Source organism: Sinohyriopsis cumingii, chromosome 5 (genome assembly GCF_028554795.1).
Source record: "Sinohyriopsis cumingii isolate HCF-2022 chromosome 5, ASM2855479v2, whole genome shotgun sequence".
NCBI lineage: Eukaryota > Metazoa > Mollusca > Bivalvia > Unionida > Unionidae > Sinohyriopsis > Sinohyriopsis cumingii.
The window spans coordinates 5256712-5281798 of NC_142965.1; the positions used below are offsets into that span (position 1 = coordinate 5256712).

The window sequence follows — 25087 nt, forward strand, 5'->3', positions numbered from 1 at the left end:
CTAGTCCCCTGGCCATCTTGTTTTATAATCTGAATATATTATCAGTATGGCTTTTGTTAAAAAAAATGTTGTTTTACAAAATTGACTTGTTTTTATATATATATATATTATATTTGACTCCTTGTAAACAAGTCAAAATCATTGTCACACATCAGACACCTTTTCTTCCTTCCAATATAATATTATAGACCTAAGTTGAATATTATATGTCATAGATGCAATAAGAATTTGATATCTTTTATATATGCCTCATCTAAGATATACAGATATTTGACTCAGTTTTGCATACAAATTAAAGACTCATAGAATTCAGCATGCAAATCAATGATAGTTTGTGTTGAAATGACAATTTGATCAGATCAACAGATCCAATGACCAATGTTCTAATTAGGTGTCACTGGTCTTTCTTGTGAGAACATCTTAAGTTGATATTTGTGAGCAAAAAGGTAGATTGACTTGTTAAATATGAGTCAAATGTATTCAGTTTGAGTCAGTAGTAGTAATGACTCTGTTTCGCCGATTCTTTTACTTCTCTTTTCTCCTCCTTTTTTCTTTCCTCTTTTTGGACTTTCTTCTCCCCTGCATACCTGTATATAGGTAGTTGATGCCATTGCTGCAAATAATTCAAATGCAGATTTTAAAAGAATCAGAAGATAATTTTAACTATAGTAGGAAGAAAGGACCAATCAGTCTTTAGAATGTTGTTATTGTCGTAGGGTTTGATGCCATTTTTCAGCACGTGATACATGGCGGCCAGTATTAATGGTGGAGGATGAACCCGGGAAAACCCCGGAAAGAACCACTGACCCACAAGAAGCTACTGGCACACTTTCTCACATACCCACATTGGCTGAATCCAAGACTCGAACCCATGGAGACAGAGGTGAGATGGTAGTGATCTGTAATGGACAGCGCTTTAAACCACTTGGCCACTCTTTAGCATGTCATATGTTTCTCTATGATGATCATAGGATTCTGAAGTGATTAAATTTCATAACCTATAACATTGTTTACATTCCTCAAGCTATTACTGATTTGTATTATTATTTTATAGAAACATTGCATACTGGTATCTCCATCATGTATGTGTGTCATTTGGATTTTTAACGTACCTTTAACAATTTTTCAATCATATGGCTACGATGTCTGCAGTGTGTCAGTTTATAGTGGATGTCTAGCACTGGGGCATCATGCCGCAGACATGTAGCACAATGTCCCACCCAGGCACATTATCCTGACACCAGGCCGACCAGTCCTAACACTAACCTCTTAATACTGAGTGCCAAGTGAGGCAGCTGTTAATACCATTTTTGTAAGTCTTTGGTATGACTCAGCTTGGGATCAAACCCACGACCTCCTGCATCCAAGGCAGATGCTCTAACCACTAGGCCACCGGAGCGGTTATCCATAATGTATGTTGCAGTTCTAAATTATATGTACAATAAAGGAAAATAAAACTGATCGGAGTTTTAAAGGTCTCTGAATTAAATGACTGGATCCATTATCTTACAAATGCTGTAACACTTTTTGAAGGGGTCTCCAACTGAAGTTGATGGACCTTTAGTTTTGCAAATGTTATAACTCTTTTTGAAGGGTCCTCAAGTTGACGTTGATGGACCTATAGTTTTGCAAATGTTATAACACTCTTTGAAGGGCCCTCCAATTGAAGTTGATGGACCTATAGTTTTGCAAATGTTATAACACTCAAGGTATTCTTTTTCTTGCAGATTGATAAGTTCTTCAAGAGTAGTTTCCTTCAAAACCGTTACTACAGATGTTTCATTGACAATTTCCAGTAAGTAAGGTTTGAAAGATTTGCATTTTAAGATGGGGGATTTTTATTCTTACACATTCAAAATGGTGTTCACAATGGATATTCAGTACATACTTGTAGCTCACACTTTCAAACCAGAACTGTCTTAGTGGTCTCTATCATGTCTGCTTATAGATATTCTTAGAAATATTAATTGTTTCAAAATTGTGGAAGGCATGAATGTATGTAATAAATACCCAAACACATTCCTGTCTTTTTCTGAGTTGTGGGTAAGAGCTAGCTTTAATATGGTGTTGGAGTTTGTCTTAAATTAAGGCCTTCTTCAGATACCTACATCATATCAAGGTGTTGGAGTTTGTCTCAACTTAAGGCCTTCTTCATATACCTACATCATATCAAGGTGTTGGAGTTTGTCTCAACTTGAGGCCTTCTTCATAAACCTACATCATATCAAGGTGTTGGAGTTTGTCTCAACTTGAGGCCTTCTTCATATACCTACTTGATATCAAGGTGTTGGAGTTTGTCTCAGCTTGGGGCCTTCTTCATATACCTACATCATATCAAGGTGTTAGAGTTTGTCTCAACTTGAGGCCTTCTTCATATACCAACATCATATCAAGGTGTTGGAGTTTGTCTCAACTTGAGGCCTTCTTCATATACCTACATCATATCAGACTCATGTATAGTGCTCAGTATGAAATATATATGTACTTTATCCTATTAGTTTACAGGCTGAGCAAATTACCATTCATGATTCAAGGACTTCCTCATCATTCTATTATAAGCTTATATACTAGCAGAAGAAGGCATATTGTTTTGGTGTATATGTATACTGAGGTCTGGATGTCCCTCATGAAAAGGGTATATTGTTTTGGTGTACATGTATACTGAGGTCTGGATGTCCCTCATGAAGGGGGTATATCGTTTTGGTGTACATGTATACTGAGGTCTGGATGTCCCTCATGAAGTGGGTATATTATTTTGGTGTGCATATACAAATCCATACATTCATAAATCCATACATCTGTAAGTCCATGCATACATAAGCCCATACATCCATCCCAAATCTGTTTTTGCATGATAGTACAAAAACTATATAACCATGCACTCTAGCACACTGTATCATTGTCATTGGTAAACCTGATTCATTTAGAGTATTACAGCAATGTTTCAATTCTTAACAATTTTCTAATGTATGTTTGACATGGCTGATTCATTCAGAGTATTACAACAATGTTTCAGTTCTTAACACATATTTCAAATGGATGTTTGACATGGATTTTTTTTTTTTTTTTTTTAGACTAAAACCTTGTTAGTATGATTAAGGAAAATTACTTGAAACAGACAGATGAAATTCAGTGAACATTGGTATTTATATGCAGCTGACTTGACAAAATATTCATGTCCTTTTAGTAATTTTTCAATTTCAACTATTTTCATGAAAGACAATACATTTTATGTAGACAAATCTAGAAGACCTGTTTAGATTTTCAGGTCAATGAAAGAATCTTTTGTAATATTTAGATATTTCTGAACTGTATGGGCATGGAAATATTTGGAAAAAAAAACATTGTTATTACAATAAATTTGAAAACTACTTGTGGTAGACAATATGATCATACATGCTTATATTGATACACTGTATATGGTGGTGCTCTACAGTTTTTGTATTTTGCATAAATTTAGAGTTTTAAAGAAATGAGAATTTTCCTGGTTTTCCTCACAGGTTATACTGTTATTATCTAGTCAGACATATTTGTATTGATACTATATATATATAGATTATCTAATCAGACATGTTTCTATGGATACTATATAAATAGATTATCTAATCAGACATGTTTCTATGGATACTATATATATATAGATAATCTAATCAGACATATTTGTATTAATGCTATATATATATATATATATATATATATAATCTAATTTGACATGTTTGTATTGAAACTATGTATATAGATAATCTAATCAGACATGTTTGTTTTGATACTATATATTTTGATAATCTAATCAGACATGTTTGTATTGATACTATATAAATAGATTATCTAATCAGACATGTTTCTATGGATAATATATATATATATATATATATATATATATATAGAGAGAGAGAGAGAGAGAGAGAGAGAGAGAGAGAGAGAATCTAATCAGACATGTTTGTATTGATACTATGTATATAGATAATCTAATCAGACATGTTTGTATTGATACTATGTATATAGATAATCTAATCAGACATGTTTCTCTGGATACTATATATATATATATATATATATATATATATAATCTAATCAGACATGTTTCTATGGATACTATATATATATGTATATATATATATATAGATAATCTAATCAGTCATGTTTCTATGGATACTATATTTATATAGATTATCTAATCAGACATGTTTCTATGGATGCTATATATATATATATATATATATATATATATATATATATATATATATATATATATATATATATATATATATATATATTGATAATCTAATCAGACATGTTTGTTTTGATACTATATATACAGATTATCTAATCAAATTATTGTTACATTAAGTAGAGTTGGGAAGTCTTCAGACTTACATACGGACCAGAGTTCCTGAAAATTTGTCAGATACTAATTCTGCCAGAGACATTTTTTTGTCATTTCTACAAGCATGCACCCATTTTGCATCTTACCTTGGGAAATAAACTTCTCTATATATCCAAATTTTGTTTTTGAATCAGATTTTGAAATCGTTAATATTGCTAATGAAGTTAAACGTGATATCAGTCTTTTCTGTTTCTTAAGATGTGGCATGCAGACCTTCAAATAATTTTTATAGTAAAAAACTCAGAACTGTTGGACAATATTGGCATGTATGAGTGATTCCTTGTAAAGACCTTATTAAGAAACTTACTTAGAAACCAATTCACCTGGCACATCAACTGTACTAGGTTTCTATATTTGCATGCACATATGTGCACACTTGACCTGTGACTCAAGAACTGTACTGAACAGCATCTAAGCCTTGCATATTTGCACATTCATATATGTACACACTTGACCAGGCATATGGACTTTATTGGGACTATATATGTACATTAGACCATGGCATATGGACTGTATTGGGACTGTATCTAGGCCAGTATATTTATATGTACACATGTATGCATATATGACCTGGCATGTATATTTGCATGTGTACATATATGCACACATATTGAGTCATAACTGAACTGTACTAGACTTGCAGGTGTACATGTTTGATTGCCTGATGAGATTTGAATGCCACTGAAATGAACTTTGTAAGTGTTGTTTTCTTTTAGGACATTGACAGGAACATTTGTTTAAAGGTTTCCCAAAGAGCAATTTATCCTTTCTGCATTAGAAGTTCACAATCAGACCTAGCCTACAAGTCCATTAGGGATCTGACCCCTCAATCCTAGAGATTTAAGGCCCAGTAGTAAAGGTTAAGGTCATAGGCAGCATTCATTTAAATTATTTTCATGAAGTAAATGTTTACATTTTCTTGATATGGGTACATCAGCTTCTTTCTTGGAATAATAATAGACACTTTAACAGAGGAACATTAAAGATGTTTTAGAGATTCATAGGGAAGAAAGTAAGTTCAAAACCAGTTGGTTGAAGTTCTCTGAATTGACCTTGCATCATATTTGATCATGGATCCCACTGTAGAGCCCTGCTCTTATTATACCATGGGTGTAATCATGGATCCCACTATATAGTCACTGTGAAGTCCCTTAGTATAGTTTTACTCTTTTTATACCATAGGTATAATCATGGATCCCACTATATAGCCACTATGAAGTCCCTTAGTATAGTTTTACTCTTTTTATACCATAGGTATAATCATGGATCCCACTATATAGTCACTATGAAGTCCCTTAGTATAGTTGCTACAAATCCTACTTTTAATTGAACCTAGAATTCATTTATGCGTTTAAAGTGACTAAGCTCTCATGTTGCCAAGTTTTTGTAATTATCATTTTTAATTTGTATAACATTCTTTTTATAAAACTGAAGAATATACATACTTAGCCATGTAGAAATAGACTTTAATTGATTATTACTAATAATTACAAAGCCTTGTTGGAACGTCCCTCAATGTGAGCCTTCCTCTTTTATGAATACTTCTTACTTTTGTGACTTTTTTGAACAGCATTATAAAAAAAATAAAAAACATCGTTATGTCGTACATTAACTTATTTTTCAGGTACAATCCTGCACTTGCTGACCCCATCAGTTTTACCTTCTCCCTCGTGCTGAATGGCACAGAGCCATTAATACAGAGTGAAATAGAAGAGATCATTGCATCCAACACAGAAAGTTTTCCCATTGGAAAGGACTACTGGTCATTGATTGGAGAACTCCTCTTCAAGAAAAAAATTTATGATGAAATCAAGATAAATATATCAAACTACCTCATGACAGTAGCCACTATACCACCACCAACTACCAGTAAGTTTGATTTAAACATGTGTCATGGTATTACCAACCATACTGTCACCAACTAGTTTGATTTAAACATATGTCATGGTATTACCAACCATACTGCCACCAACTACAGTTTGATTTAAACATATGTCATGGTATTACCAACCATACTGTCACCAACTACAGTTTGATTTAAACATATGTCATGGTATTACCAACCATACTGTCACCAACTACAGTTTGATTTAAACATATGTCATGGTATTACCAACCATACTGTCACCAACTACAGTTTGATTTAAACATATGTCATGGTAATACCAACCGTACTGTCACCAACTACAGTTTGAATTAAACATATGTCATGGTAATACCAACCATACTGTCACCAACTACAGTTTGAATTAAACATATGTCATGGTAATGCCAACCGTACTGTCACCAACTAGTTTGATTTAAACATATGTCATGGTAATACCAACTGTTCCAACACCAACTACCAGTAAGTCTGATTTAAACATATGTCATGGTAATACCAACCATACTGTCACCAACTAGTTTGATTTAAACATATGTCATGGTAATACCAACCATACTGTCACCAACTACAGTAGGTTTGATTTAAACCTTAGGCAGAGTAATACCAACTGTACCAACACTAACTACCAGTAAGTTGGGTTTAAACATATGTCATGGTAATACCAACTGTACAACACCAACTACAGTAAGTTTGATTTAGACATGTCTTTGTAATATCAACCATACTACCACCAACTACAGTAAATTTGATTTAAACATATGTCATTGTAATACCAACTGTACTGACACCAACTTAAGTAAGTTTGATTTAAACATATGTCATGGTCTAACCAACTGTACCAACACAATTTACCAGTAAGTTTGATTTAAACATATGTCATGGTAATACCAAGTGTACCAGCACCAACTACAGTAAATTTGATTTAAACATGTGTCATGTAATACCAACTGTACCACCACCAAGTACAGTAAGTTTGATTTTAACATATATCATTGTAAATTCAACCATACTGCCACCAACTACAGTAAATTTGATTTAAACATATGTCATGATAATACCAACTGTACCAACACCAACTACCAGTAAGTTTGATTTAAACATTTGTCATGGTAATATCTACTGTACCAACACCAACTACCAGCAAGTTTAATTTAAACTTATGTCATGGTAATACCAACTGTGCCAACAACAGCTACCAGTAAGTCTGATTTAAACATATGGTAATACAAACCTTACTGCCACCAACTACAGTAAGTTTGATTTAAATGTATGTCATGGTAATATAAACTGTATCAACACCAACTACATTAAGTTTGATTTAAACATATGTGATGGTAAAACCAACTGTACCAACACCAACTACAGTAACTTTGAATTAAACATATGTCATGGTAATACCAACCATACTGCCACCAACTGCAGTATGTTTGATTTAAACATGTCATGGTAATACCAACTGTACCAACACCAACTTCAGTAAGTGTGATTTAAACATACGTAATTGTAATACCAACTGTACTGACACCAACTACTGATGAGTTTGTTATGGTAATACCAACTGTACCAACACCAACTACAGTAAGTTTGATTTAAACATATGTCATTGTAATACCAACTGTACTGACACCAACTAGTGATGAGTTTGATTTAAGCATGTCATGCTAATGCCAACCATACCAACACCAACTACAGTAACTTTGATTTAAACATATGTCATGGTAATACCAACTGTACCAACACCAACTACCAGTAGGTTTGATTTAAACATATGTCATGGTAATACCAACTTTACTACCACCAACTACAGTAAGTTTGATTTAAACATTTGTCATAGTAATACCAACTGTACCAACACCAACTACCAGTAAGTTTGATTTAAACATTTGTCATGGTAATACCAACTGTACTGCCACCAGATGCATTAAGTTTGGTTTAAACATATGCCATTTTAATACCAATCATACTGCCACCAACTACCAGTAAGTTTGATTTAAACATATGTCATTGTAATACCAACCGTACTGCCACCAACTACCAGTAAGTTTGATTTGAACATATGCATTGGTAATACCAACCATACTGCCACCAACTACAGTAAGTTTGATTTAAACATATGCCTTTGTAATGCCAACTGTACCAACACCAACTACAGTAATTTTGATTTAAACATATTTCATTGTAATAGGATCTGTACTGCCACCAACTACCTGTAAGTTTGATTTAAACATATGTCATTGTAATACCAACCATGCTGCCACTAGCTACAGAAATTTTGATTTTAACATATGTCATGGTAATACCAACTGTACCAACAGCAACTACAGCAAGTTTGATTTAAACATATGTCATTGTAATACCAACTGTACCAACACCAACTACCAGTAAGTTTAATTTAAACAAATGTCATGGTAATACCAACTGTTCCAACACCAACTACCAGTAAGTTTGATTTAAACATATGTCATGGTAATACCAACCATACCAACACCAACTACCAGTAAATTTGATTTAAACATATGTCATGGTAATACCAGCTTCTCCAGCACCAACTACAGTAAGTTTGATTTAAACATATGTCATGGTAATACCAACACCAACTACAGTAAGTTTGATTTAAACATATGTCATGGTAATACCAACTGCACCAACACCAACTATAGTAAGTGTGGTTTAAACTTTGTTAGCCACTTGGAAGGAATCTGCATTTCTTTCATGTGAAAGGCATGCAGATTTCTTAATAATAATTTTTTTATTGAACCATATTTCTGAAAAAGATTTATATTTAAGGCTCAATTTTTTAATATGCTTCTTTACCATCCACAAATAGAATGGCAGTAAAATCTCTCCAGAACTTTCTTTAGCCATGTGAACAATGAATTGATAGGGTAAGACATTGTCTATTTGACATGGTAAATCATCCTCTACAATCCAAGTCAGTCAGATGCATGAGAACAATGAATTGATAAGGTAAGACATTGTCTATTTGACATGGTAAGGGGGCACTCACCAGATAATATGTACTTTTGAGAGAGTGACATATGTAAGGTGAAGTAGTTCGCATTTAAAACATGCACAATGGAGAGAATGTTGGCATAACTCTATGCAACATTAATGTGGATGATATTTCTTTTGCATATTGTACTTTTGAAAATTTTACATGATTTAAGCACACTGCTAACTAAAATGACTGCTCCCTTGTGTTAAAAAATCAGTCTGAATTAGTCTAAAGTGCACTATACATAGCAGCTATTAAAATAGGGAAAATGAATTTTGCCAGACTAGACAATACCAGCTGCTGAAAGTGCAATGAATGAATTACCAAATATATAAAATGTAAAAAAGTTATCGGCTCTTTTTTATACAGTTTACCTCTGAAGTTCAGGAAGTGAAAATGACCAAGTAGAGCTAGCACTGTTTTGAAAGGTGCACATCTGAAGTAAGGCCAAGCTATATACTTTATAACCCATAGTACACCCATCAATCATACACCAAAATAAAGGGAATTAAAGGTTCTTTGCATTATACCTAAGATATACAAGGTCTTTTTTAAATAACCAGTATAACCAGTGAGGAAAGCCGGGGAAATTCTTTTTCTTTAAAATCCTAAACCTATGCAAAATGCGAATCTGTAGAGCGCCACCTTAAAGCAAATATAAAAATGTTTGCAATTATTTTTGTTATTTTCATATAATTATGTATTATGTTCTGAATAAAATGGTACATTCATATTGATGTTAAGCATGTAAATAAGCTAATTATGATCATTTTTCTCTTGCTTACATAATTTGCCATGAGGTATGTTTGTGTGAGTAGTGACCTTAATTATGGGGAAATTAGAAGTCTTAGAATATAGGAATAGAGTCAACTTAAATTTAATTAAACTGTTGCAATAAGTGACAGAAATATATGGTGAAAATGTTTCTTTTCATTTGTTTGCAATGAAATAAAAAAATAAATGATGAAAAAGTGAATTCGCTTCTTCCATATTAAACAATAGGCAAATATTTTACACTTTGATCTTTATCAACCTGATGAGTTACCTCCCTTTTCTAATTGTAAAATTCATTGTTGATATGTTACTGGCTATTTAAAAAAGACCTTGTATATCTTAGGTATAATGCAAAGACCCTTTAATTCCCTTTATTTTGGTGTATGATTGATGGGTGTACTATGGGTTATAGAGTATACAGCTTGGCCTTACTTCAAATGTGCACCTTTAAAAAAAGTGCTAGCTCTACTTGGTCATTTTCACTTCCTGAACTTCAGAGGTCAATTGTATAAAAAAGAGCTGATAACTTTTTTCACATTTTATATATTTGGTAATTCATTCATTGCACTTTCAGAAGCTGGTATTGTCTAGTCTGGCAAAATTCATTTTCCCTATTTTAATACTGCTATGTATAGTGCACTTTAGACTAATTCAGACTGATTTTTTAACACAAGGGAGCAGTCATTTTAGTTAGCAGTGTGCTTAAATCATGTAAAATTTCCAAAAGTACAATATCCAAAAGAAATATCATCCACATTACATTAATGTAGCATAGAGATATGCCAACATTCTCTCCACTGTGCATGTTTTAAATGCGAACTACTTCACCTTACATACGTCACTCTCTCAAAAGTACATGTTATCTGGTGAGCGCCACCTAAATCATCCTCTACAATCCAAGTCAGTCAGATGCATGAGAACAATGAATTGATGGGGTAAGACATTGTCTATTTGACATGGTGAATCATCCTCTACAATCCAAGTCAGTCAGATGCTTTCCTAACTTTAATCTGAAACACTCGAATTTTCAAGGTGACATTCAATATGTCTAACTACAGAATGTAGTTAAATTATTAGAGCTATTTGCTAGATGGAGTAGTGTAAGAGAAACTTTGTACAATATATACATAGTGTAATATATATATAACTAGAATTTGTAAAGTAGTCACCAAATTTTAGGACACCAAATACATACATGTAGAGTTATGTAGTATACCAGAAAGTAACATCACTATTAAACTGTGCTCTCTCTATGATTCAACTTTAGTTTGTACCAATTATAAACTTGTGTTTTCTTTAATAATTCCGCTTTCTTTGTGAATTTTGTCTTTTCAGATTAATTAAAGTTTTATTTATTACTGGATATTGCATTTCACTTCATTTCATTCTTAAGAAGCTTTTATGTCATTTACACAATCTCAAAATTAAGTTACACTTGTAGATTTAGCAAATTCAAGGAAAATTCTGCAGACATTAGCTCAGTTTCTAAACTATAAAATAGCTAAAAAGTTTGCTTTCATTTAAATAATTTACCTTCTGAGAATTTTAATCACTATTGTTAAGAATGTTTAGCATTCTTTATTATGAGATTGAAAACTTTGAAAAGTCCTTGTTTTATCTGCCAGTTTAAATACAAAGTCTGTAATCTGATTTTCCAAAATCTCATTTGGATGACTCAGATTTCAAAATTCTAAACTTCTGGATGACTCAGATTACCAAAATCTAAACTCTGAATGACTCAGATTTCAAAATTCCAAACTTCTGGATGACTCAGATTTCAAAATTCTAAACTTCTGGATGACTCGGATTACCAAATTCTAAACCATCTTTATCAATAAATGGACAATAAAGCTTTGTCTAGCATCAATTTTAGACCCCCATTATGATTGCAGATGGGTTATATTGCTTTGCTGTTGTCTGTCCAGATGTCTGTCCATCCATTTGAATCAATTTTAGCATGAAAACACAAAATCTATTGAGCTTAGGGCCATGACTTTCTAAACTAAGCAAAATCATTTTAGCACAATTAGGCAAAATCTATTTGAGGTAGAATCAATTTTTAAACCTATTTCTATGTAGATGACCTGATTAGTTTTATTTTTGTTTCATTTCTGTAATTTATCAATTTTTGGCAAATTTTTAAGCTTTTTGTACAAAATCCTTGTTAGCAAAAAAATCCTTGTTAAGCAAATATGACTTGTTGTAGACAAATGAAATTTGGTAGGCATATTTATATGGGCATGTTTGTATTCATGTGTAGATAACCTGCTTTGAATTTCAGGTTGCTACAGTAATTGCATGTTTTTAAAACACATTTTTAACTATTTGTACTTTTCTGAAAGAATTCTTTTGTTGATCTACACAAGTTTCAGTGCTTTTTCAAAACTAATCACTTCATTTATGCATTATGCAATTTTGAGCAACTTGCAAGAACTATGTAACCCAAAAATTGACAATTTCAGTGGCTTGGAATAGTACAGTTACTTTCTTCATGTGCACCTGTTCATATAGTGGAGCACATTGCACAGGAGCATATGAAACAGGGAACCAGACTAAACTTGCAGACTGCTCAGCTCATAAACTGAAAATTTTCAAAATGTAGGTTTTGTAATAAGCATGGTAAAATTTGACATTTTTCAAAAATCACAGCACAGATTTTCATGCTATTATAGCAGTTTTTCTTATTTTTCTACTGTTCTGAACTTTTTGAACTTGTACATATTTGGTCTGCAGTGGGGGAATGCTTGTTTTACAAGCACAAATCAAGTTTTATATTGGCATTGCTATTTTTTGAACAACTTTTAACCAGTGCTTTGTTAATTAATCATAACAATGGATATTAAACTTTTTAGGAGTTCATCTTATACCAGTTAACCATGAGTATAAATTTGCATAAAGACAGGACTTATTTATATTAAACATTTAACTCATCACATGGGTTATTTTCCTACAATTCTAACATCAAAAATTTATCAATTAATGTTTTTTTTATTCCAGTTAACTCTATAGTCAACATGACATTCAGACTGATGAATTTCACAATCACACCGGATTTACAAGATACCAGCTCTCAAGCCTTCCTCAGACTTACTAATCCTTTTTGTGACACTGTAAGTTCTTTTATGTATTTATTAGCTAACATACACAGTGTGCGAAAGAGCTTATGCTATACTCCTTCTGTCATAGTCATCATTATTGGTAGTAATGGTAGGATATGAGAGCAATGGCAATGCACTTGAATTTACATTTAAGTCAGTATATATGCAGGCAAGCTTGGCAGTCTATGAACAGCTCCATTTCTTCTTCCTTCCTTCTTTCTTTCTTTCTTTCTTTCTTTCTTCATTTCTTTCTTTCTTTCTTTCCTTCTTTTTTTCTTTCTTTCTGTCTTTCTTTTTGTTCTTATTAGAGGCTAAATTTACAATGTGTCAACTCTTTTAGTCTTCCAATTTGCGCCAGAGTTCTAATGTTCCAGGTGGCGATGGCAATGTTGTCTCTCGCTCTGACTGTATGCATAGTACCAGTAGCACACTTGTCACCTCCGTCCTGGTGGACAATGGCAGGCACGGTCCTTGTTGACCCAGGCGACGACTGATCCGGTATTGTAAGCTCAGATTTGTCCAGCATTATCAGTGTGTCTTGGGCAAAAGTTGTCTGGCGGAGCCCATCCCTCTCCAGACCAAGGAGTTGCCAGAAGGGGATGTAGTACATCATCCAGCTGCCTTAGGGTCTCCACTCCAGATATTCTTTTAGGGTTTACTCCTTTAGCCTTTGGCTACCCAAAGCCGACCTGCAAGGCAGCAAGGACTAAAAGAGTTGACACATGAGCTGGAACACTACACATGGCACATTCTGGGACTCTGTGAAGTTAGATGGAAGTCCCTAGGAGAACACCAAACCAAAGGTGGGCATATATTATACTATAGTGGAGAGTGTGACAAGTCCATAAATGGAGTAGGCTTCCTTGTAAACAAAGCCATCAAGGGATCTGTGCTTGAATGCTGCCCCATATCTAGCAGAATCATTTCCATTCGTCTGAAAGCATCTCCCTTTAACATCACAATTATCCAAGTCTATGCTCCAACTACCGATCATGATGATGAAGAAATAGAGGAGTTTTACAACAAACTACAGGGTATCCTAAACATGGTCAGTAAGAAAGATATCCTCATTGTCCAAGGAGACTGGAATGCCAAAGTTGGCAAAGATGCTCTAAAAGACTGGGAAGTATATTGTGGAACCTTCTTGCAAATGAGCTTATCAACGAAAGAGGGAGACGGCTGCTCGAGTTCGCAAGCTACAACAACTTGGTACTAGCCAACACCCTGGGACAACATAAAGCTTCACGATGCTGGACATGGCACTCACCAAATGGAACCCATCACAACCAGATCAACTACATACTGGTTCAAAACCGTTACCAATCTGGCATCAATAGAGCAAAAACAAGGACATTCCCAGGTGCTGATGTTGGGAGTGATCACGACCTCGTGATTATGAACTTCCGAGTGAGGCTGAAGAAAATTAACAAGCCAAAGAACATCAGGCTCAAATTCAACCTTGAACAACTGCAGGACCCTAACATCTGCAAGTCATTTCAAGCCACAATTGGAGGAAAATTTGCTCCACTTCTTGTGATGGATGGTGATGTCAATGAGATGACAGACACCTTCAACACAGTCATGACAGCAGCTGCCAAGGACATCATTGGCCTCCATTGCCTGAAGAACAACCCCTGGGTTACAGAAGAGATTCTGAAGTTGTGTGCTGCCTGAAGAGAACTAAAAAACACCAGACACACAACAGGGGCATTAAAGTACTGAGAAATAAACAAGAATATCAGAAAAAACCTGAGCAAAGCAAAAGAAGTACACAGAAATGGAGAACAGTCTGATAAAGAATAACAGCAAAAAGGCATTCCAAATTGTGAAAGACCTCACCAGACAGAAACAACCAAGAGTCAGTATCATTCAAGACAAAAATGGAAAATGCCTCACAGAAGCGAGTGACATTGCAGAAAGATGGACTGAGTATTGTAAAGAACTCTACAACCATCAGTCAACAGGAGACCCAGAGGTGCTTGAAATTCCAAACTCCTCAAATGATGATGACTTCCCCATTCTCAAAGAAGAGGTGGAGTCAGCAATAAGAGCACTGAAGAATGGGAAGGCAGCTGGAGTAGACAATATCCCAGCTGAACTTATCAAGAATGGGGGAGAATCAGTGAAAGAGCTACTAACAAAAATCTGCAACAAGATCTGGCAGACAGGTGAATGGCCAACACAATGGACCCAGTCACTGATTATAACACTTCCCAAAAAAGGCAATCTCCAGCTGTACCAAAATTACAGAACTATCAGTTTGATCAGCCATGCTAGTAAGGTAATGCTGAAGATCATCTTGAACAGACTGAAACCACAAGCAGAAGAAATAATCGCTGAAGAACAGGCCGGGTTCTGGAGTGGAAGAAGCACAACAGAACAAATATTCAATCTCAGGGTTCTGTGCGAAAAGTGCTCGCAACACCAACAAGACATCTATCATGTGTTCATAGATTTCAAAAAGGCCTTTGACAGAGTGTGGCATGAGGCATTGTGGGCCACAACGAAGAAGTATAACATGGGTCAAAAGTTAACCAATACCATCAAGCAGCTGTACGCCAAGGCTACCAGTGCAGTAATTGCCCAAGGTACTGTGGGAGACTGGTTCCAGACAACAGTGGGAGTGCGTCAAGGCTGTCTCCTGTCACCCACTCTTTTCAACATCTACTTAGAGCACATCATGAGCGAAGCCCTGGAAAACCACTGTGGGACAGCCAGCATTGGAGGGCGTAACATCACCAACCTCCGCTTTGCAGACGACATTGATGGGCTTGCAGGCAGTGAAGACGAGCTAGCCACCTTAGTGAAGAACCTGGATGAAACATCTTCCAGATTTGACATGGAGATAAGCGCTGAGAAGACAAAACTGATGACAAATAGTGGCAAACAAATCTCAGCCAAGATTAAAGTCAGAGGACATGAACTGGAAACAGTGAGCCAGTTCAAATATCTTGGTTCCATAATCACTGAAGAGGGATCAAGAGCAGAAATTTTGTCAAGAGCAGCACAAACAATGGCAGCTATGTCAAAGCTAAGAGCCATCTGGAGAGACAAGAATATCTGTCTGAAAACTAAAATCAGACTATTGCGAGCTCTAGTCATTTCAGTCTTTTTGTACTGATGTGAGGCATGGACCTTGACAGCAGAATTACAACGAAGAATCCAGTTACTTGAAATGAGATGCTACAGAACCATCCTTGGCATCTCTTACATGGACCACATCACAAATGAAGAAGTGCGTAACACCATCAGGCGCGAAGTAGGCCAATATGAGGACCTCCTCACCACCGTCAAAAAGAGAAAGCTGAAATGGTATGGCCATGTCACTAGAGCCAACAGTCTATCCACAACAGTCCTGCAGGGCAGCGTCCAGGGTGGCAGAAGGAGAGGTAGACAGAGAAAAAAGTGGACTGACAACATCACAGAATGGACCAGGAAACATTTTGCAAAGACACAGGTATTGGCACATGATCGAGACAAGTGGAGGGAACTGGTCAGATGTTCAGCAGCACAGTGCCTCAACAACCACACTAGGTCATGAGACTGATGATGATGAATGAAATTTACAATAATCTGAAGAAAAATCTTTGAAAATAGGTTTATGGGTTATTTGATTAGTTTATGGGTTGTTTGATTAGGTTTATGGGTTGTTTGATTAGGTGTTTTATGGCACAGAAACAAAAGGAAGTTATTCGCAACCAAAGTAGTTGGAATAAAAGGTAAAGTGCCTTGTCCAAGGACACACTTATGTAGCTGACCTGGTCTTTTGTCATAATAGGATTTGAACTGACACCCTTTCTGTCACAAGTATGCTAAACACAGCGTCAGTCTCCATTAGTTGCCTTTTAAGATATGTATGAGAGGGTACAGGGAGTCATCAAGATCTTAAACAATGCATTTACTGAATGTTTCTTTCTGAAAAGAATCTTTGTTTAAAAAAAATCATAAAGTTTGTTCATTTTTTTGCAGAAGCTAGCCCTGTAGATTTTGTAGATATGTTTTGGTACATTGATATCTCCAGACAGCATGTAAACTATTATATTGCACATTTTAATGTCATTTCCTGTCGCATATGTATCATCTATTATAATGATATTTGCCTGTAATGAAATTATTTTGAAGTCACTGAAATGTCATTTTATTATGAGTATATTGAGATGAAGTGGTTGATGTTTTCCAATGTAAGAATTTCATTTTTGTATATTTGTATAAACATCCAAGTAGCTGTTCATTACCCCACACAATGTAAGTGATTCAGAGTTAGACTGGTGATAGTTCCCTGATTATTTCTTTGTGTTTTACAGTTGACAAAGTTGTATAGAGAGCGAAACAGATTCCCTGACTACCAAGGTTGCCAGGTGCAGGCTTTCTTGTAAGTACATATAAAGAACAAATTTATTGATGTTGGTCATAGGCAAATACAAATTTAGCTTTGTTGGTTTGGCATGTACTGTTCCCATTAAAAAGATGAGATTAACCAAAATGCTGAATAGATCAATGAGATTTTGTGTCTCGCCTGTGCAACATAGATGAGACAGATAATCCTGTTCCTAGTATATTGTTGTTGGTGGTTGTGGTAGTGTAGCTTTGAGCATTAAAGTTTTAAATTCAGCTAACTTTCTCTGACACTGTTTTATGTAAAGCCAACTTGACCAGTGTATTTATTTTGGATGGCATCACAGACAAGTCATATCAAAGACTTACAAAAATGGTACTAACAGCTGTCTCGCCTGGCGCTCAGCATTAAGAGGTTAGTGTTAGGATTGGTCAGCCCGGTGTCAAGATAATGTGCCTGGGTGGAACATCATGCTACATGTCTGCAGCAGGACGACCCAGTGCTAGACATCACATAAACTACCATACTGCAGACATGATAGCAATATGACTGAAAAATTGTTAAAGCTATGTTAAAAATCCAAAATCACACACACACACACTTTAATATATATATATATATATATATATATATATATATATATATATATATATATATATATATATATACCCTTCTATATTTTCTACTGGTACATATCACAGTATATTTTCACTGTACCGGTACTTCAGTAGCTTCTATCTGTAATGAATGTACAGAAATTCCCAAGTAAACATCATAAGAATTTAATGATAATAAGAGCATGTTTTTAATTTTTGAAATTTAAAAAGTTAATTTTTTTAAACAAAACAGTTTTATTTGTCATAAAATAATGTTGAATATTATTCAAATATAATTATATGTGTGATCCTTTAATTACATGTTTGAATGTGTCACCATTGCCAACATCATGGCCAAATGGGATGTTGTAAAAATATTTGGGTCAAATCCAACTTTTGGAAAAATTTAGGGTTTGAACAAATATAATTTTTAAATTTTTTTTAGTCATTTACTAGCATTTGTTAGTGTGTTAAGTAAATGTATTTTTTCTAAGATTGCATGGCTTCCTAAGATGCTTGGGAGAGCATGTTTTCTGTTAGACTTTTACATAATTACTCAAGTCCACTCAATATTGATCTCATTTTTGAGTGTGGTTTTTTTTTACTGGCCCTCTTTGATAAATGTTTTGGCATCGCATGCAACATTTTCCTGCAAATTATACTGGTGTCAAACAGTTGAATAAATTATTGTCTGGCCCAATGATAGATCATTGACATTTAGGTCAAAAAGTTGAGTAAAATATTGGTCTCACTCACAAATAGAGCATTGATAGATCGTTGATGCAAAGTCCATGGGGCCAATGGTTACATTAATCCTGTTGACTGGTCCACTGATAGATAATTGACACAAGGTCTATAGGCCAGTGGTTACATCAGCTGAAGTTACTGACCCACTGATAGATCATTGCATTAATCCTGTGGACTGGCTAACTGATGGATCATTAATACAGAGTCCATAGAGCAATGGGTTACACTCATCCTATTGACTGGCTCATTGATAGGTTCAAAGACAGCAGGTTGATAGATCCAATGATTACATCAACCTAATTGACTGGTACACTGATGAATCATTGACACCTGGTCCATAGGGCCACTGGTTACATTAATGAGTCAAGTCCAACTCCAAATGACATAGACCCTGATTTGTTATTGGACAGTGTGCCAGCATATCAGGTTCTAATTTGTTTCTTCTATCCTAATTACTCCTAGCAAACTGAATAGACCTAGATCAGCCTGAGCATTTTGTAATAGCAGGTTTAGGTCTGTAAACTTTGCTCTTGGACTCAACTTATAAGTGAATATATAGGGTATGTCTTCTTTCTTTATCTTTCCCCTCACCTTGTTCAGTCTTATAGATTTTACAAAAGGTTATGACAAATGTTTTTTGCCCATTCTATAATTAAAGTACTTATTCCATTTTTTTATTTCTTTAAAATTCATGTAGCTATTTTTACTCTTATTGTATTATTTATATGAGGCAGGGAAAACATTATTTCTTTTGTGTCATGTGACTCGTACGAAAAGCCATTAACTACTATTAGCAAAGCTTGTGGCAAGTTTCTCTTTCCTCATTTTGGATAGTCTCACAAGACATGAGATTTGAAGTTACTAACTTGGAGAATAGTATAATTGCCTGTCGACATGTGGTCTAAAGTGTTGGTCTGAGTCTGGTCAGACATGGACAGCTTTCTCTACTGCATAAACCAGACTGATAAGTGATTTTTAAAACCACACTCTATGATGTAATTTAATGGATTAACAAGGTCACAGCCTGCCATATTTTGTCCACCTCTGGTCCAATGTAATTAACTATAAATCTAGCAGCTATGGGTTCCACTACACATTGTGTTGAAGTTTCCCTCCAAGCATTATTTAAAAATGGAATTCCAAGATTCACAATTACTAAAACAACAACAGTAACAAGAATGAACCTTTGGTCTAAGAGACCTGTACAATTGCAGGTAAAAGGAAACAAACAGATAATGTTTGGTTTGAATTGGTGTTTTGTGGTACATTAATAAGGTTATTTAGAGCCAAGGCAATTCAGGTAAGTGCCTTGTTCAAGGACACGCCGTTTTTAGTTGCCTCCCTTAGTTGCCTCTTATGACATGAAGGAGACGACATCAACCCTATTCTAATTCACTGAGCCCACAGAGGGTACCGAAATAGATTAAAATTTAAAATTTAAAATATTTAGATCTGTAACCACTTCCATATTAAAATGGATAGAAATTTACAATTTGACATTTTCATTCATATGAGGGGCCCCAAGTGGCCGAGTGGTCTAAAGCGCTCACTGTTACGGATCACTGCCATCTCACCTCTGTCTGCGTGGGTTTGAGTCTCGGATTCGGCCAATGTTGGTATATGAGAAAGCTTGCCAGTAGCTTCTCATGGGTCGGTGGTTCTTTCAGGGGTTTTCCCAGGTTCTTCCTCCACCATTAATACTGGCCGCCATGTATAGCCTATCATGTGCTGAAAAATGGCATTAAACCCCACAACAACAACAACAACAACAACAACAACAATCATTCATATGAACCATTATACTTTTGATACGTTACATTTGCCGTAGCATTTCACTGAGATCTTTGTTACTCATCTTAATTTCAGCCAAAATTACACATCAGGAACTGAGCACATTAATTTCTACCTAACCTTCCGAGGTGAACAAAAGCAGGAGTTGACACAGTTACTGCTGGGTATCTTAGTGGAGAATGCAGAGAGGAAAAAGGTTGCTGGGAAGGTAGCAATCGTAGTGGGACCGCTGTACATATTTGATGACTCACTGCAGCCTGGAGCATCTCAAGCGGTATTAGTCACTCAGGGAGGCACAACACCAGCACCATCAGGGGGCACAACTGCAGCATCAAGGGGTGAGTATTCATGACTGACAGTCCTTACTGTGTAGAAGTTATGAACCCCTAACAATAGAAATTTAACAGTTAACATATCGATGGCAATATTTTGATCATCTATTAAATCTTGGAATTAGGTGCTTATTCCCACCAAGATTGGACTGGAAATGATACTTCAGAATCAAATAAGTGGCATTATACCAGGTTTATTTGTTGAGATAATTCCATCTTTCAGACATGCAAATCCTAATAATGTTTGTTTAATATTTGCCATTTAAACATCATGTTTGAGATACTTTCTAATTCATAAGAAAATGGAATGTGAGTAACAACCATTTACCTGCCAATATATGCAACAATTTTAGCTATTTTCTTTGTTTTTGAGTTGATAGTTATAAATAACAACATGACTAGAGCTAGTTTGTCTTCAGCAGAAAACATCACAGAAACTATATTTTTAATGACGCATGTATTATTCTGTACATATGATTTACTGTACTATTTACTGCATGCATTGTGTATGGGCAATATTTTACTGTACATGTCCTGAATACATTGTGCTACATTTGATATGCAATTACTGCTGAATAATTAGGCAGTGTATATGATTCATCTGAGATGATGCGCATGATAAATGTAACTGTTTGCATTCTGCGTTGGTTATCATTCAGGGATGTAACTCTAAATCATACACCAGGAATGAAGGGAAATGAAACATAAGCAAAGGGACACAGGCTTATATTTTTTTTTTCTGCTACAGTATGCCACAGTATGATTATTTTATATTCCAAATCATTGAACAAGGTATCCATCAGTCATTGAGGGCTGTGATAGCATTTATGGCATGCAGTATATGGCTTGAATTAAGCATTAACGCACAATTAAAGAAATCAGAAGAAGGAAAACTACAGAAGAAGATATTAGAGCAGATTTATGGAGATGGGATGAAGATACTGGTGAATACTATATTTGAAATCTTCAAACATTTCAAGATACCATCTGCAAATCAGCGTCAGAAGCTGACTAGGATTATTAAACACAATTTTCAGCATATCTGCATGGCTTCAGTTGATTATAACAGTTATGGCTCTGTGCTTCTTAATTTTTTGGGGACAACAAACATTTTTATGTCCAGAATACTTCCAATCTACATACTTAAATAATTTATTATACCAAAACATGAGCATATTAATGTTTGCATGCGTAAAATTTGGCTACAATGATGCCGAGGGATCTTTGTGGATGGAAAGTCATAAATCCTAAATGCTATGACGCATGTCAGTATTCACTTGGTCGCCTGCAAAGTTTTGTTTATCGAAATGAATGTTCCGATGCCTATGGACAATCATGAATGTCAAGCAGCATGTCTGCATGTATCATGGTCGCCTGCAAAGTTTTGTTTGTCCAAGCAGTTGTTCTGATGCCTATAGACAGACAATCCTGAATGTCAAGCAGCATGTCTGCATGTACCATGTTGGTTTGTGGAGTTGCCCGCATCTGCTTCCCCAACATTCTAATCAGAAGGTCCACTGTGCTTCCAGATCCTTGCAAACCTGACAAGAACAATGAGTACTTCCCGTTTCCTGGAGAACGCACCAAGTTCATTGTCTGCTCCTTTGGAGAACCGTACGAGTTCCAGTGTCCAGGAGACACATTGTTTATCCTGGCCTCAGCCTCATGTGAAAGAGCACCTTAGGCTGATATTAGAACCAGACCCAGGCTATTATTAGAAATAGCCTGTGGCTATTATTAGAATAAGAGCTATGCTATTAATAGAAATTAAGCCCGTAACTATTATTAGAATAAGTCACAGGTGATGTACAGATGGTCGTCCATTCTTGCGTAATGGACTGACACTTATTTGAGCAAAGTATATCTCCTAAGAAACTGCTACTGTCTTTTGAAAAATATTGCCTATGATCATGCTTGCTAAATATAATGAATTGCCTTGACAATCAACTTAAAGCTCCAGTGTGTGATGTTTTACAGATTTGTAAAAGTTATTTGACAAAAATGCAGCAATGTAATTTTGATTCTCCATGTAAATGGCTCCAGAGGATCCAAGTCATCAAAACAGATAAAACTTTTAATTTTCAATGTAAAGAATTTTGGCATTGAAAAAAAAAATGATATATCTCTTAACTTTTTTTAATTTTTTTATTTTTAGTTAAGTACATTTTCACTCCCTATAAATTTTAAGCAAAACAATGAAACAATGATATATCCAGTTTATATCCAGTTTTTCTGTTGGTACCTGATTCCCTTAGATAAAAACAAAGTCCCATGCTTTTGCTTCATTTTGACCTGAAATATTTCATTGCTGCATTCTTTGGATGAGGATTACTTACCAAATAGGCTGGATTTCTTTTTTGAAAAGCAGTTACTTCCTTACAAAACACATGTATTTTAGAGTCCTAAAACAAATTGTTCATAATGAAAGATTTCAGTGGTTTCCTATTGAGTTGTGACAGATTCATTCTAATGGTATTCCAATTATACAAAATTATGAACATCTATGAATATTTCTTAATGTCTGAATTTTTGTCAAATTGTTCAATAAAGATGTATGAAAGATTTTACTGACTTCATTTTTTTAATTAAAATTTTGAGATGTTCAAAGCTTCATTGAGTGTTATGGTGTAATACTGTACTTCATAATTTAATTAGTGTCAAAATGTATCTAAATAATACTTGTATAAATCTCTGTTTGTCAGGTTAATGAGCACAGGTATGTATAACATGTAATGTAACATTTCACTGTTTTACACTTGCTTCCAGCAATACCTTTCCTGTTTGATATTTATAGCACACACTGCTCTACACCAGCTTTCACCAATACTGTTCTTATGTGACATGTATGGCATACACTTTTCTACACTAGCTTTCACCAATACTCTTCCTGTGTGACATGTGTATCATACACTATTCTACACTATCTTTGACCAATACTATTCATGTGTTATGTATATCATGCACCATTCTACACTAGCTTCCACCAGTACTACTCCTGTGTGACATGTATATCATACACTGTTCTATGCTATCTTTCACCAATACTATTCCTGTGTAACATGTATATCATACACTATTCTACACTAGTTTTCACCAATATTACTCCTGTGTGACATGTATATCATACAGTGTTCTATGCTATCTTTCACCAATACTATTCCTGTGTGACATGTATATCATAACTATTCTACACTAGCTTTCGCATCTGCCTCGGAAGCAGGATCTTATGGGTTTGAACCCCGGCCGAGTCATACCAAAGACTTACAAAAATGGTACTAACAGCTGCCTCGCTAGGAACTCAGCATTAAGAGGTTAGTGTTAGGACTGGTCGGCCTGGTGTCAGGATAATGTAACTGGGTGGAACATCATGCTACATGACAGTAGCATGATGCCCCAGTGCTAGTTATCACTATAAACTGCCAAACTGCAGAGATCATAGTGATATGACTGAAAAATTGTTAAAGCTATGTTAAAAATCCTTAAATCACACACACACACACTAGCTTTCACCAATACTATTCCTGTGTGACACATATATCATACACTATTCTACACTAGCTTTCACTAATACTCTTCCTGTATGACATGCATATCATATACTGTTCAACACTATCTTTCACCACTACTATTCTTGTGTGACATGTATAGCATACACAATTCCACACCGGCCTTCATCACTGCTATTTCTGTATGACATATATATCATAAACTGTTCTGCTCTGCCCTTCACCAATTATATTCCTGTATGACATGTATATCATACACTGTTATACACCAGCCTTCACTGATACTGTTCCTGTATTACATATATATCATATATTGTTCAACCAATCTTCACTATACTGTTCCTGTATGACATGTATATCATATGCTGTTATGCACCAACCTTCACTGATACTGTTCCTGTATGGCATGTCTATCATACACTGTTCTACACCAGTCTTCACAGATACTGTTTTTTGTATGACATGTATGTCAAACTGTTTTACACCAGTCTTCACCAATATTGTTTCTGTATGACATGTATAGGATACACTGTTCTACACCAGCTTTCACCAATACTGCTCCTGTATGACATATATAACATACCCTGTTCTCCACCTGCCTTCACCAATACTGTTCCAGTATGATATGTATAGCATACAC

General features: G+C 35.1%; 1 protein-coding gene across 1 annotated transcript in view; it reads left to right on the forward strand.

The window, feature by feature from the left end:
• Positions 1–25087, forward strand: part of LOC149798563 (uncharacterized) — a 258625-nt gene that overhangs the window by 214584 nt on the left and 18954 nt on the right. Inside the window, exons 87-91 of the mRNA XM_089957207.1 lie at positions 1728–1795; positions 6012–6256; positions 13039–13151; positions 17444–17511; positions 20685–20947. Of these exons, the coding sequence (XP_089813333.1) occupies positions 1728–1795; positions 6012–6256; positions 13039–13151; positions 17444–17511; positions 20685–20947 (757 nt within the window). The remainder of the gene's footprint in view (positions 1–1727; positions 1796–6011; positions 6257–13038; positions 13152–17443; positions 17512–20684; positions 20948–25087) is intronic.